Here is a 14,807-nt window from a genome sequence, read left to right as displayed (position 1 = left end):
AAACATTTGATAGTTCAAAATTGTGTTGAGCAACCAGTAAAGACAAGTCAATTAATATCGGAGGAATCAAAAATTGTAGAATTGGAGTTACAAAAACGTGGGCTTAGGAGAATTGATTTAAGATCATCTGTATACCAGCTTCCAGTGGAAACTCCAGCAGTAACTTTCAGAGATAATGAAAATAGCTCCGTTTCTAGTACACAACCGGACGTTCAAATAGAACCTAGTCTAGTTAGTTTAGGAGTAGATAAAGGGGGAATAGAGGTTGAAGTAGGCTCGACCGAAGAGTCAAATAGTTTTAGGAGAAGCAACAGGAAAATAATTAATAAGCCTGTAGGTATTATAGAGAGTATTAGAAAAATTATCATTATAAAGATAAGTAGAGTAGGGTTATTATAGAGATTAGTAAGGGATTGGTATGTTATTGCAGCATAAATGGTGTTAGGAATAGAAGTGGCAGCTAAAATGAAGATGTAGTTAGGTTTTGTGCTGATTAACCAGACAGAAAAAAACATTCTTTCTTTGAAATAAGAATAACAGAAAGATAAACATGGCAAGCGAAAGATTTTTAGCAACTTTTCTCAAATGATTTATTTAATTCATTTTGATATGTTCTGAATAGTAAAAGAATCAAATAATTTGTAGAAAGAAATAATTAAATCTTTGTTAAAAAGAAGATAACAGTGAAGTAAGAGAAAATTTATTTGCGTTTGTTGAAATTGAATATTTTTAAGTTTTCTGTCAAACAAAATTTCTTTTATAAGATATTATGATGTTATTAAAATCTTTTATATTAGGTGTTTTTGTGTGAACTTAGCTTGATAATATAACTTGATGTGAAAATTGAAAGTGCCAATTGGGAAAATATTTTCTTGTGTCTTGTTGTTCAGTTTTAGTGTCAGTATTTTATTTTATGTTATTATTAAGTGTAATTTTGTTGGAGGATAGAAAATAACTTATTTTTTGGTAAAAAAAAAAATGATTTTGAAAACCTGGGGAAAAATCTGTAAAATTTGGTGAAAGTGGGCTTTTCCGTGCTAGATAAATAATTGAATTCTCAAGTTCTGTCAAATATCCATTTCCTAGATGACTGTACTCGTCGTATGTATATTTACTGTATTATATGTATAAATAAACATTTTATACTCTACACATAAACTTAATGAAAGTTAGAGGCGCTAGACATCCTCCACCGGTCGAACCCCATATTGTATGCCAACGCTACCATAAGACTCCAAAGAAGAGAGCACAGAGAAAGTCACACTTTACAGTTATACCTAACCCATTTTGCATGCAGACTCGCTATACTTTAACCCTATCCCTACTATACAAATGTATAGCCCAAATTTGTTTCTAGAGGAACGAAAGAACAAGCAATGAAACTAGTTTGTTTCAAGTTTTAAGCATCTTGAACTTGAGTGAGTGGCATATAATACACAAGTACTGTAAATTTTCATGGAGAGAGAACCGGATATCCCAGTATTATTTATAACGATAAGATATCGAATAAAAAAAACAAAACAAGTTCTTCAACTGAAAGTAAGGAGCAACATCAAAACTTAAAACGAACAGAAATTATTACGTACATGAAAGGGGTTGCCTCCTCCTCAAGACCTCGCTCTTTACGCTAAAGTTTTTTTGTGTAGAATTTTAAAATAAAGTTTCTTGTTTTAATTAAACGGCCATTGTGTTTCAGGAATCGTTCTTAAAGAACTAGGACAAAAACTCAAAACTTTAGCGTAGAGAGCAAGGTCTTGTGGAAGGGGCAACTCCTTATACGTAATAATTGTAGACTGAAGAATTATAGAATTGTACAATGTAGACTGTATGATAGTAGTTAGTCTGATGTGGCACAGTGGATTGATCCCTGCTTGGTAACACGAGGCCCTGGATTCGATACCAGCTGCTGCAATGATGACACGAGGACCTTTGTAGTCAAAAAGTGTTGTTAACACATAGGCTATACGTATAATATATAAAAATAGATATCCTTAATAGGCATAAATTAAAATAAATAAATAACCTTAACTATAATAAACAACTTTAGCCAAGAAACTGACACGGCTTTGCGTTATCTATGCTGCCAGTTTTGTGCTGCGATGAGTTGTTAGCATAGTTGGCATAGTATCTGAAAGAGTTGCTCGAACAGTAGTTCTAGAAGAATCTAAAATTTACAAATTTAACAATAAGGGAAAATATCTAACATTGTGCTTAGTCCCCCTTCAAAAAATAATGATTAGATTCAGTCTTGTTTAATGCATCAAAAAGATGGTACAGGTAACGAGGCAGAATCTGTTTCAATAGATGAAGCTTAATTTGCCACTATTGCCAGGCCAGAACTTTAGAATTCTTTGGCAATTTTCCCCTGAAAAATTTATTTAAAAAAAAATCCATTTTATTTTTAAATTCGAGAGATTTTTGAATATTTGAGATTTAAAAAGAAAGAAATTTATAAGAATGTTGATATATTGGGGTCGTAGGGTAGAAATTTGTTCCAAGAATAACAAATTGAAGGGCTGTATAACAAATTGTTGACAAATTTTAATCGTAGTTTAAAATTGTTGAAAGAAATGGTTCTAACAGATAGCATATAAATTTTGTTTTTGAACGGCATTCCCTATCGAGGACGTCAAAAGGTACATGGAGTAGCAAAAGATTAATGTAAATAATTGTAATGTAAATGTACTACTACTGCTAATGTTAACAGTTCACTGCATCACCAAGCTGCCTGAGGCCAACGCAGCTACGCACGCTCCTCTCCATCCCGTAAATATAAAAAGGGTTATTGTAGCGCAAGCTGTAGAGCCACTATTTTACTAGATACAACTAAGTTAAAGGAGCGTTTACATTTTTTACAATCTAAAGAACAAAGATGTAATTTAAAAGGGCAGATAATAACTCGGAGACGAACTAAATTGCATCTAAATATGGTATATATTCTGTTTTCAACTGGGATAAATCGAAAGATTTTGAAAGGTTGGGCCACAGGGTCACTCTTGACATTTGGCTATCCCTCGTAGGCATTTTGTACAAATGTCTCCAATTAACTACTTATTAGGACAAAAGAAAGAACAATTCCTTCCTTAAGATCAATTCTGCAATAAAAAAAGGTGCTTTAATTTATGTCTATAACGTCTGTGCGACTTCTGTAAGATAACGACGTACACGACGTCTGTAACGGAAAGAAATTCTCAGAGACTTTTCCTGTTGTAAAAAAACAAGACTTAAGAAGGGGATTTTTTAAAATCTAGGGGGAGGGGTTTACGTTAATGCAAAAAAAACAAAAAAAAACATACGAAGAACCTGCTTTAACAAGAAATGGTTTAATCAAGAACCTGCTTTAACGAGAAATGGTTTACGACTGTAACAGAGCCAATGGCTACGGCTTTTAAAAACAAGATTGGCTCTTGTGTAAAATATTAAGCTTGCAAACAACAAAATTTAGATTCCATCTGATTGGTTTTCGAGTGTGAAATTTTAGACCAGCAAAAAGAATGAAAAGTCTTAGTCGCAAGATCTTGTAAAAGCTAACTCACAGTTTTCTCTGTATTAAAACCAAAACTGCCTACCTGAAAATTTCTGATGTAGCCATCAGGACATGGCTCGCTGCATATAGACCTTGGGATTGATCCATTTTCTTCTTTCCAGCTCAACTGTGACGCGTTGATACTGAGTCTAAAATTTAAAAGCGCTTAAAATTAACATGGAATGGATTTCCCTTGTTTCGACTACTGGACATTCTAATTGTGTTGCAGGAGTAGTTCACTGTTTTTCTATTTTTTTTTTTTTTAAGTTTGTTGATTTCTGATTTCTGTTTATTGCGAGAAAGTGGCAAGGGTTTAGCCTTTGTGGCTTTTGTGGAAGTTGCTGTGAGGTGATTCTTGAATTAGATATTACGTTTTAGAGAGCTCTATACAATTCTTGCCTGGATAAAGTTAGGGTCGTTTTCAATTGTCTTTGAGCCAGAGCTAACGGTGTGAGCTAAAGTAAAGTTTTAGATCATATATTTGAGAGGAGTAGCTCAGTAGCTAAGATTTTTCTTCTTCGTAGCTTCTCTTCTTTGTTGCCGCACTAGATTCGTGAAGAAACAACCTACTGCTGCAACCATGATTGCATCTTACTTTGAAATTTTAAGATGTGAAATAAGTGGCGACCTGTAGAATGGTTGCCTTCAAATGGTAGTGTACAGAGAAATAGGGATGGGACTAAGAAGTACAAGTAATTACTTCCCATGGATTTGGTTTGATACACAAATACATAGTACATATACCATTTCACCCCTTGCGATCGAGAAGACTTTCACTAGGCGTACATCAGAAGATTTTCACGTCTTAAGTAACATTAAGGGGCTTTTTAAAGTTTAATTTGGAACAATTTGGAGTCCTCGTAAATGCGAAGGGAAAGTCAACATCCAGACACACGGGCAATATTGAAAATAACATTAAACTAATGAAAAATATAAAGTCCTCTTGATCTGCTACGGAAACAGAAACTTCAATCGATCCAAACAACCAAGGCTCCTGGTCACTGTTGCCACGAGTTTACTAATATGCGCTTTAAACGACAAAGTTGAATCTATATAAATAGGCTACCTAAATATCTGAACACATATACTTTTTTATGTAGAAAATTCCAATATTAATAGTTTGAAAGGACACACGCCTTCCTGACTTCGAACTTCTGCCAAAAACAATATATTCCGACTTCTCTGGGTTAGATATTAGTCGGTTGTCTTGATATCAAAAATTTACATTCAGAGCAACAGTCTCGAGGGATAATCATAGGTCCTCCTCATTGCCCGCCTTCAAAATAATTGCTGATTGCCAGATATTTAGTTAACTATATCCTATATTTGAGAAGGTAGAGATTTACCTAATATATCTCATTTCCAGTGGAAAGTTTTTTTTCTGCTTTTCTTTGAAAAGCTTCTTTATCGGAAAGTTTTGTTTTTTATTAATTTTGTTCCTTTTAGTGCCAAAGTTTTGGTTAATGTAGTAAATATTTCTCCACTTTTTTCATGTCTCTAGCGAAATAACTAAAACTCCCAATTCTAATTTAATAGTTTTGATTAGTGGCTTGTTATTTTTTTCAATACCCCCTTAATATTCCCTAAAAGTTTCAACTAAATGCCGCCAGCCGTTCCTGGGATATTTCCTATACGTCCTTCTGACAACCTAGATGCACATAGTATCTTTTGATTGAATATGCAGACCATTAGCTTCTCTTAAGATATTGCAGATATATTCTGTTGATAACATGGATGCATATAGTGTTGTCTTATTTAGTTTATTAATAAAAAAAACAAGTTTTTTTAACTGAAAGTAAGGAGCGACATTAAAACTTAAAACGAACAGAAATTATTCCGTATATGAAAGGGGCTGTCCCCTCCTCAATACCTCGCTCTTTACGCTAAAGTTTTTTATTGTTTAAAAAAATAAAGTTGTGTGACAGATTCAAACTTTAGCGTAAAGAGCGATGTATTGAGGAGGGGACAGCCCCATTCATATACGGAATAATTTCTGTTCGTTTTAAGTTTTAATGTCGCTCCTTACTTTCAGTTAAAAAAACTTGTTTTTTTATATTTAATTTCTAAATGATTTTAATTAATGCAGCTTTGATTTTGGCTCACCGTACATGAATAATTAAAAAAATTGTATATTAATTTACGTCTTTTTGGCTAAATGGCTTTCTCGAAATTTTGTTCTGACGTATTTTACGTAACGAAATTCTATATTCGTATGTTTTATTACATATATTAGGGAGTTTTCCCCCTAGTCGATACCTTGCTCTTTACGCTAAAGTTCGAATTTTGTTCGAATCACAAACCCCTGAATCACAAAGACCGGCTAATTGGAATAGATAGCTCTTTTGAAAGTACTAAAAAATTCTTTAGCGAAAAGGGTGAGGTATTGACTAGGAGGCGAACCCCCTCATATACGTAATCATTTCTGTTCGTTTTCAATTTTGATGTTGCTCCTTACTTTCAGTTGAAAAAATAACTTTTTTTATTTAATTTCTGATCGTTTTTTAAATAATGCTGGAAAATTCAGCGCCCCCTTCATAGAAATGTCCCTTCCCCCAACAAAACATCATCCATGGAAGGATCCTCCCCGGTAAGCTCCTCCTCCGAACTCCCTCCCATCAGAAATAAATTCCTCAAGAAACGACTCTATGCTTTCCATTAGCCTAAACTATATGTAAACAATGGGCAAACTTCATAAATTCCAGCCCTTCCCCCGGGAACTGTGGGGGATTAAGTCATCCTAAAAGACATATTTATTAGATTTTGGACTATGCTGAACAAAATGGTTATCTCAAAATTTTGATTGGGTGACTTTGGGAAAAAAATGAGCGTGGGAGGGGGCCAAATTGCCCTCCAATTTTTTGGTCACTTAAAAAGAGCACTAGAACTTTTAATTTCAGGTCAAATGAGCCATCTTACGATATTCTAGGACTACTGGATCAATACGATCACCCCTGGAAAAAAAATAAATAAATAAAATAAACACGCATCCGTGATCTTTCTTCTGACAAAAAAAATACAAAATTCCACATTTTTGCAGATAGGAGCTTGAAACTTCCGCAGTAGGGTTTTCTGATACGCTGAATCCGATGGTGTGATTTTCATGAAAGTTCTATGACTTTTAGGGGGGTTTCCTCCTTTTTTCGAAAATAAGGCAAATTTTCTCAGGCGCTTAACTTTTGATGGATAAAACTTAAAAAAAACTTATATATTTGAATTCAGCATAAAAATCTGATTCTATTGATGTATCTATTGGTATCAAAATTCCGGTTTTTTAGAGTTTCAGTTACTATTGAGCCGGGTCGCTCCTTACTTACAGTTCGTTACCGCGAACTCTTTGAAAATTTCCTTAAGCATTACCAGAAGGTTTAAGCACTGTTCAACATACCCTAAAATTTTCAACTTAACGGCCTCAGCCGTTCCTGAGATATTGCTGATGTGTCTGTTTGACAATCAGCATGCACATATTGTGCTTGATTTTGTTCAACATCCCCTAATCTTCTCTGAAAGTAATCACAAGTAAATGCAGCACCAGTTGCAAGCAGTCACAGTCACAGTCACAAGTTGTCAAAGTCAGAAGTAGTCAATGTTGCAGTCGCAACTAGTTGCATTTGCAGCTGCAGTAGTACTAGTAGTGGCCCTGAAAGTATCAAGTTAATACCCCTTTCTGTTCCTAATATTTTGCAGATATGCGTTTTTGATATCGTGGATACAGATAGTATCTTTTTATTTAGCTTACCACACCCCTCAACGTTCCACAAAATTCCACCCATAGTCTTTTCAAACGCACCCATTATCACACATACCCCTCACCCGTTGATAAATCCTGCAGTTTAAAAATGGACAAATTGGATAATTTACTGTGCTTACCCCGGGGGTTGTGGTGGAATTTGATTTCCAATCAAATCAGCCTCCTCTAAAGTTTATACGGCTATCCCTTCCACAAAAAACCTTATATGTTAACGAGGGGCAGCTTACATAACTTACAGCCCTTTCATCTGGGAGCTGTGGGAATTTTCTCAACCCAGGATGGATGGTTATTTGACCTTTGGACTGTTTTGAACGAAAATATTATCGTAAAATTTCGATTGGATGAATTTGAGGAAATAAGGGCGTGAGGAAGAGAGCTAGTTGCCCTAAAATAGTTTTTTACTTTTAGAAAGGTCCCTAGAACTTCCAACTTCCAATCGCGCAATCCCCCTCCGAAGTTTATACGACAAACCCTTCTGTATGAAGTGCCTCTGAAAATATAGCAGAACTTATAGTCCTCGTCCCGGGGCTGGGGGGCTGCCAGCCCCAGGGGCATAGTTATTTTGCTTTTAGACTATTTTGAACAAAAGAGATGTCTTCAAATTTTGATAGAGTCCCTTTGAAGGAAAAAGGTGTAAGGGGGCTGGTTGCCCTCCGATCCCTTTTGACTCTTAAAAGGGAACGAAAACATTGAATTTCCAATCAAATGAGCCCCCTCAAAAGTTCACACGACCACTGCTTCCATAAAAACCCCATGTACCCTGGGGAATAACTTACAACCCTCACCTCCGAGCTTTCGGGGGCTGTGTCAACCCTGGAGGCGTTATTATATGATCTTTGGACTATTTTGAACAAGAAGGCTATCTTAAGATTTTAATCAGATGTATCTGGGGAAAAGAGGGAATCCGGGGGTGGGGGGAGCTAGTTGCCCTCCGATCACTTTTGACGCAAAAAATTGAACTAGAACTTTCAATTTCTAACCAACTGAATCTCTTCCAAAGTTTATACGACCATCTCAGTCTCCCATAAGAACCTTATATGCCCCCGGGGAATAGCTTATGACCCTTGTCCCCGGGCTCTGAAGTTTTTTTAACCACGAAGTCTTTGTTATATGATACTTGGACTACTTTGAACAAAATGGCTATCTCAAAGTTTTGATCAGATGCATTTGGGGAAACGAGGGCGTGGGGTCGATAGTTGCCCTCCGATCAATCTTGAATCTTAAAAGGGGAACTAGAAGGTGAATTTCCAATCAAAGCCTCCTCCAAAGTTTATGCAACCAATCCCTAAATAAAAACCTTACATACCCTCGGGGCATCCTCGGGGCAACTTACAACCCTTGCCCCTGGGCTACGGGGGTTGTTTCAACCCCAGAGGCATTGGTGTATGATCTGTGGACTATTTTTAACAAAATAAGTATCTAAAGATTTCGATCGGATGCATTATGGAAAAGAGGGGGTAGAGGTGGATAGTTGCCCTCCGATCACTCTTGACTCTTAAAAACGGAACTAGAAGTTCAATTTCCAATCAATGAGACTTCTCCAAGGTTTATACGACCATCCTTTCCATAAAAAAACCTTATATGCCCCTGGGGTACAACTTACAACACTTCCTCCATGGCTCTTGGTGGTTGTGCTAACCCTGAAGTTTTGTTACATGATCTTTGGACTATTTAGAACAAAATGGCTATCTCAAAAATTCAATCGGATAAATTTGGGAAAGGAGGGCCTGGGGGGGGGGGGGCTAGTTACCCTTCGATCACTTTTGACTCTGAAAAAGAGAACTTTTCATTTCCAATCAAATGAACCCTCTCCAAAGTTTATACGACCACCCCTTTTATAAAAACCTTACATTCCCCCAGGCCATAACTTACAACACTTGCCCCCCGGCTCTGGAGGGTTTTATCGACCCCGACGTTTTTTTTTATGAACTTTGTACTATTTTGAACAAAATGACTATCCCAAAATTCTGATCAGATGCATATGGAAGGGGGGGGGGCTAGTTGCCTTCTGACACTTTGGACTCTTAAAAAACAACCTAAAACTTTCAATAACCACTCAAATGAACCCCTCCAAAGTTCTTACGATTACCCTTTTCATAAACACCTCATAAGCTCCCGAGGCATAGCTTACAACACTTGTCTCTGGACTCTGAGGAGTTGTATCGACCCCGGAGTTTTTGTTATCTTATCTCTGAACTATTTTGAACAAAATAACTATTATAAAATCTTGATCGGATGAATTTGGAAAAAAGAGGGCGTGGGAGGGATAGCAGCTCTCCGATCACTTTTGAATTTAAAGAAAGGCACTAGAAGTTCCGATTGCTAATCAAATGAGCCCCTTCCGAAGTTCATACGACCACTCCTTCTATATGAAACGCTCCTGAAAAAAAAACATTGAGGCGTTATGGCCTTTATTACAAGCAACGCTATAGCGTTGTCTCTGATACTAAAACGCTATATCGTTGCCTCTGATACTACCTAGGTAAGTGGAGCTGTCCCCTTGATCGATCTTCCCGTTACCCAACATCGCCTTTTCATCTTCACATATTCTCAGCCTTAGCGACTTCATATTCTTAACATTAAATTTCAAAACTTTTCTTGCACCATGAACTCGCAAAACATCTGAAAGTTTATTCATTTTTCTAACACATTCATCTAGGATGCTTTAATCGTCAGCTTAATCTAAGTCCAGTAGATTGTTGCTTTCCCGTTTGATTCCTTGTTCTTCCATTGCCTTTGTAGTATTCCTTAAGACAAAGTCCATCAAAATAATCTATATAATTGGGATAAAACGCAACTCTGCTTAACCCCTGATTTAATACGAAACCAGCTATTAACCTCATTTCCTACCTTAATCGAAGCAATGTTATTCTCGTATATAGCACTAATCATTTTAATGTATTTGTCTGGTATACCATACAAAGATATGACCTTCGCTAAAGCTGTTCTGTCAGATGAATCAGACGCTTGCTAGTAATCTATAAAATTGAGGACTAAAGATGTTTGATGACTCAGGCACTTCTCGATTATTAATCTAAGAGTGAAAATTTGGTCGACACATCCTCTACCTTTTCTAAAACCGCACTGTTCTTCTGTTAAAACTTTGTTGATGGCATCTCTCAGTCTAAAAAATATCATGTTACTAAGTAATTTACTACCTACAGAGACCAGACTAATGCCTCGACAATTATCACACTCACTTTTATCATCTTTCTTATAAAGTGGCTTAATTAAGGTTTTCCTAAAATCGTTCGGTACTTCCCCTTTTTCAAAATCATATTCATAATCTTCAGTAACTTACTTCTAACCGCAGAGCCACCATATTTCAGAAACTCATTCCTTCTCATTCCCTTCCTAATCCCACATTTTTCTTCTCTTAAAAGTGTGCTCACAGCATGTCAAAGTTAAAAAAATATCCTCAGACCTATAATTTGCCTCTATAATTACCACACTCACTCCTATAATCTTTCTCATTCAAGGGTTTAATTGGACTTTTCCTAAAATTGCTAGGTACATCCCCTTTTTCAAAAATCATATTCATATTTTTCAGCAGCTTATTTCTAACCTCATAACCACCATATTTAAGAAACTCATTTGTCAAATCACATCCAAAGTATCTTCCCTCCCATCCAAAATGTTACTTAGTTTTTCTTTCTCCTCTATATCTTTTCTTGCAACTCTATCAAGGTTTAGTACTTTCCCAAAATGTTCTGCCCATATATCTTTAACTGTTCTCTTATCACTAATTATGGCCCTGTACATAGTCCAGATTGACTACTCCCTCTCAATTTATCAACATGTCAGTATAATATTTTACTTAAAATAAAGAACGACAATAAAAGTTAAAAGTATCACAAGTTGTACAATATAGAAAGGGGGCTATTACCCATTAAAACTCTGCTCATTGCATTAAAGTTTCACCACATTAATCATATTCTCAACAAAGCACATGTTAAGCTTCAGTATAAAGACTAGGATATTATACGAGGAGGGTTACCGTCCCCTGTCCTCAAATCTTTACGCTAAGATTTAAGTATAGTCCAAGGTACTATTTCTACGACTTTACGTTCCTTCCGGTTTTTCTGGTAGTTAATTCTACTGGTCATTACACCTTTGCCAAGAGGATTTACGCAATTTCAAAGTTCAATGTCTTTTTTTTTTAGTGGTAAACCAAAACCGGTGTCTCTTTTTTAGTTGCCAATTATTTTTTGTATATATTCAGGTTTCATATTAGATTCTCCATCAGTTTTGAATAGTTTTATTCGAGATAGCACTACAAGTATTTTTTGTAAAAAACATTTACATAGAAAAAATGGATAATTCTAAGCAATTTCTGGTGAGTAAAAATATTCTCATTATTATATTAAAAAGAATCGATCGGTAATTTGGGGTTAGAATAAAATGTTGATTTTTTTTTAATGTATTAATTGTTACAAAAGCTTCCTTTTTTGAGTTTCGGTTTTTTCCTTACTTATAGCTCGTTATCATGTACTGCTGGAAAATGTATTTCAGTGATATTTTAGATCATAGTAGGCTAATGATGCTTTTCGTCTTTAGAAGAAGAATCAAAAACAATTTAGAATCTATGCTGCGTACGGGGATTGACTGAGCCATGTTAATTAGCTTTTCCACTCCTTAAATTTCTATTTATGTCTACATTTGATTGAAATCTGATAGTTTAAAGAGAAAAAAAGGCTTTTATACCAAAGAGTTTTAATAATTTCTGACTAAATTGACTTTAAATTTCACAAAAAATGTTTATAACCGCATGATTAGTAACAATTTTAGTCTTGAGTATACAAATAGGAAGCTCGCTGAAGGAAGTGTCAGTGACCGGATATCTTTGCTTGCGTGTATAGGAATTCCCATGTTATTTGCTTGCATGTATAGGAATTCCCATGTTATTTGCTTGCATGTATAGGAATTCCCATGTTATTTGCTTGCATGTATAGGAATTCCTAAGTTATTTTCTTGCGTGTATAGTAATTCCAATGTTATTTGCTTGCATGTATAGGAATTCCCATGTTATTTGCTTGCATGTTGAGGAAATCCTATGGTATTGTCTTTCATTTATAGGTATTCCCTTGTTATTTGCTTGCATGTATAGGAATTCACATGTTATTTCCTTGCATGTATAGGACTTATCAGGCTATTTGCTTGCATGTATAGGAATTCCCATGTTATTTGCTTACTTGTATAGGAATTCCCATGCTATTTTAAGGGCTTATGCCCCCCCCCCCCATGCCATTATAAGAGTTTATGCCCCCTTCCTATGCTATTACAGGATCTTATGGTCCTTCCTCTGCTATTATAAAGGCATTTCCGGGTGGTTTTTCTTTTCTTGGTACCGATTAAAAACTAATTTTTTGTGTTAAATAAGTAGTTCTTATATATTTTAAAATAGCTTTACGGGGGTTTGAGACACTCTGTTGCCTGATTCCGTTTGATTTTTATTTACTTAGTTCTCATTAAAAACGAAATGTGTGTGTTAATTAAGTAATTCTTGTATCTTTTAAAAGAGCTTTACGGGGTTTGAGAGACTCGGTTGTCTGATTCCGTGTGATTTTTCTTTACTTGGCGCCCATTAAAAAAGTTGCTAGCGAAAACCCCGTGTGGATGAGTTGAAATAAAAAATTTTAACAAGAAATGTCTGAAAAGTGTTTTGGAGGGGATGGGTTGATTGGCAGAAGAATGTATTAGCGAATTTAAAGTGGAGGGTGAGTTACTAGCAAAAAAATCTTAGCTAATAGGGGTTTTTGACCGTAAACTCTAGTTTTTTGTAAGACAATTATGGAAAATACAATTCGTTGGTTCATAGGTGAAACTTAAGTCCAGGTATGGATAGAAAAATAAACTATTTCTGTAGAATCTGAGCTAATAAGGGTTTTTGACCATAAACTCTAGTTTCCGGTAAGAAAATTATGCAAAATACAATTCTCGCGTTCAAATATGAAACTTAGGTCCATTCTCTGGTTCAAATGTGGAAAAACCAATGTGAATGAGTTAAAATAGAAATTTTTTAACAAGAAATGACTGAAAAGTGTTTTGGAGGAGATGGGTTAATTGGCAGAAGGATGTATTAGCGTAGTTATAGTGGAGGCCGAGTTGCTAGCGAAAAACCCGTGTGGACGAGTTGAAATAAAAAATTTTAACAAGAACTGTCTGAAAAGTGTTTTGGGGGAGATGGATTGATTGGCAGAAGGATGTATTAGCGAAGTTAGAGTGGAGGGACAAGTTGCTAGTGAAAAATCTAAGCTAATTAATGTTTTTGACCGTAAACTCTAGTTTTTTGTAAGAAAATTATGGAAAATACAATTTGTTGGTTCATAGGTGAAACTTAACTCCAGGTATGGATTGAAAAATAAACTATATCTGTAGAATCTGAGCTAATTAGTGTTTTGAAACCCGTGTGGACGAGTTGAAATAAAAATTTTTAACAAGAAATGTCTGACAAGTGGTTTGGGGGAGCTGGGTTGATTGCCAGAAGAATGTATTAGCGAAGTTATAGTCGAGGGACAAGTTGCTAGTGAAAAATCTAAGCTAATAAGGGTTTTTGACCGTAAACTCTAGTTTTTTGTAAGAAACTTATGGAAAAAACAATTTGTTGGTTCATAGGTGAAACTTAAGTGCAGGTATGGATTGAAAAATAAACTATTTCTGTAGAATCTGAGCTAATATGGGTTTTTGACCATAAACTCTAGTTTCCTGTAAGAAAATTATGGAAAATACAATTCTCTCGTTCAAATGTGAAACTTAGGTCAATTCTCTGGTTCAAATGTGAAACTTAAGTCCAGTTTCGGATACTCATAATAATGAGGACTGATGGTTCTAATTCAATATTTTTTTTTCATAAAAGCAAACTATTTTTTTTTAAACTTCGAAATTATTCAACTTTTTTTTTTTGTACATATATTAAAATGACAAAATATGCTTACGGCTCTAACAATTGTACTCTGTGATTGGTCAGAGACACAATGTGGCTTTCCCACTGGCATTCTATGTCCGGATATCGACACTACCTAATCTATTGCATGTATTAAATCAGTATTTTTTACGCAGTAGTACGATAAACACATAAGTCATATCTTTTAAAAAAGTGAAGATGGAGCATTTTAATAAAGTGTGTTCACATGTCAATGTTATTGTAGCATTGAATGCTGACAAGGAGAAGTATTTAAACTACGAAACAAGTAAAAATGGTAGCACTATTGGAAATGTATGTGTGCATTGTCATGACAGTAAGGAATTTAATTTCTTTGAAGTATCAAAAAAAATTCAACTCTTTTTAGGGTGGATATGCAAGAGTGAGATTCCAGAGATGATAGCACTAAAAGAAAATGCCAAAATAAAAATAATAGTTGATGAAGAAGGACATCTTCTTGCCAGTGCTTGTGGTAACATGCTACCTATTGTTACACCCCATCGTCAACTTTTGGGTATTAGCATTCAACGGAAGATCAAAAGAAGACATGCATACTCTTCTACTAATATCATAAACCATATCTTGTTGACGTGCCAAAACTGTTACCTTTG

At 35.4% G+C, this 14,807-nt stretch overlaps 1 protein-coding gene across 2 annotated transcripts in view; it reads right to left on the bottom strand.

Moving 5' to 3' along the window:
* LOC148954103 (metabotropic glutamate receptor 8-like) overlaps nucleotides 1-14,807 on the bottom strand; it is a 437,295-nt gene that overhangs the window by 175,060 nt on the left and 247,428 nt on the right. For both annotated transcript variants that reach the window (XM_089085905.1, XM_089085904.1), the window contains exon 11: nucleotides 3,570-3,675. In XM_089085905.1, the coding sequence (XP_088942031.1) occupies nucleotides 3,570-3,675 (106 nt within the window). The remainder of the gene's footprint in view (nucleotides 1-3,569; nucleotides 3,676-14,807) is intronic.

This window comes from Artemia sp. Qi Xiang Cuo, chromosome 3 (genome assembly GCF_049724085.1).
Source record: "Artemia sp. Qi Xiang Cuo chromosome 3, ASM4972408v1, whole genome shotgun sequence".
In the NCBI taxonomy this organism is placed as follows: domain Eukaryota; kingdom Metazoa; phylum Arthropoda; class Branchiopoda; order Anostraca; family Artemiidae; genus Artemia; species Artemia sp. Qi Xiang Cuo.
The sequence above is the reverse complement of the archived record's forward strand: the minus strand, read 5'-3'. Positions and strand labels throughout refer to the sequence as shown.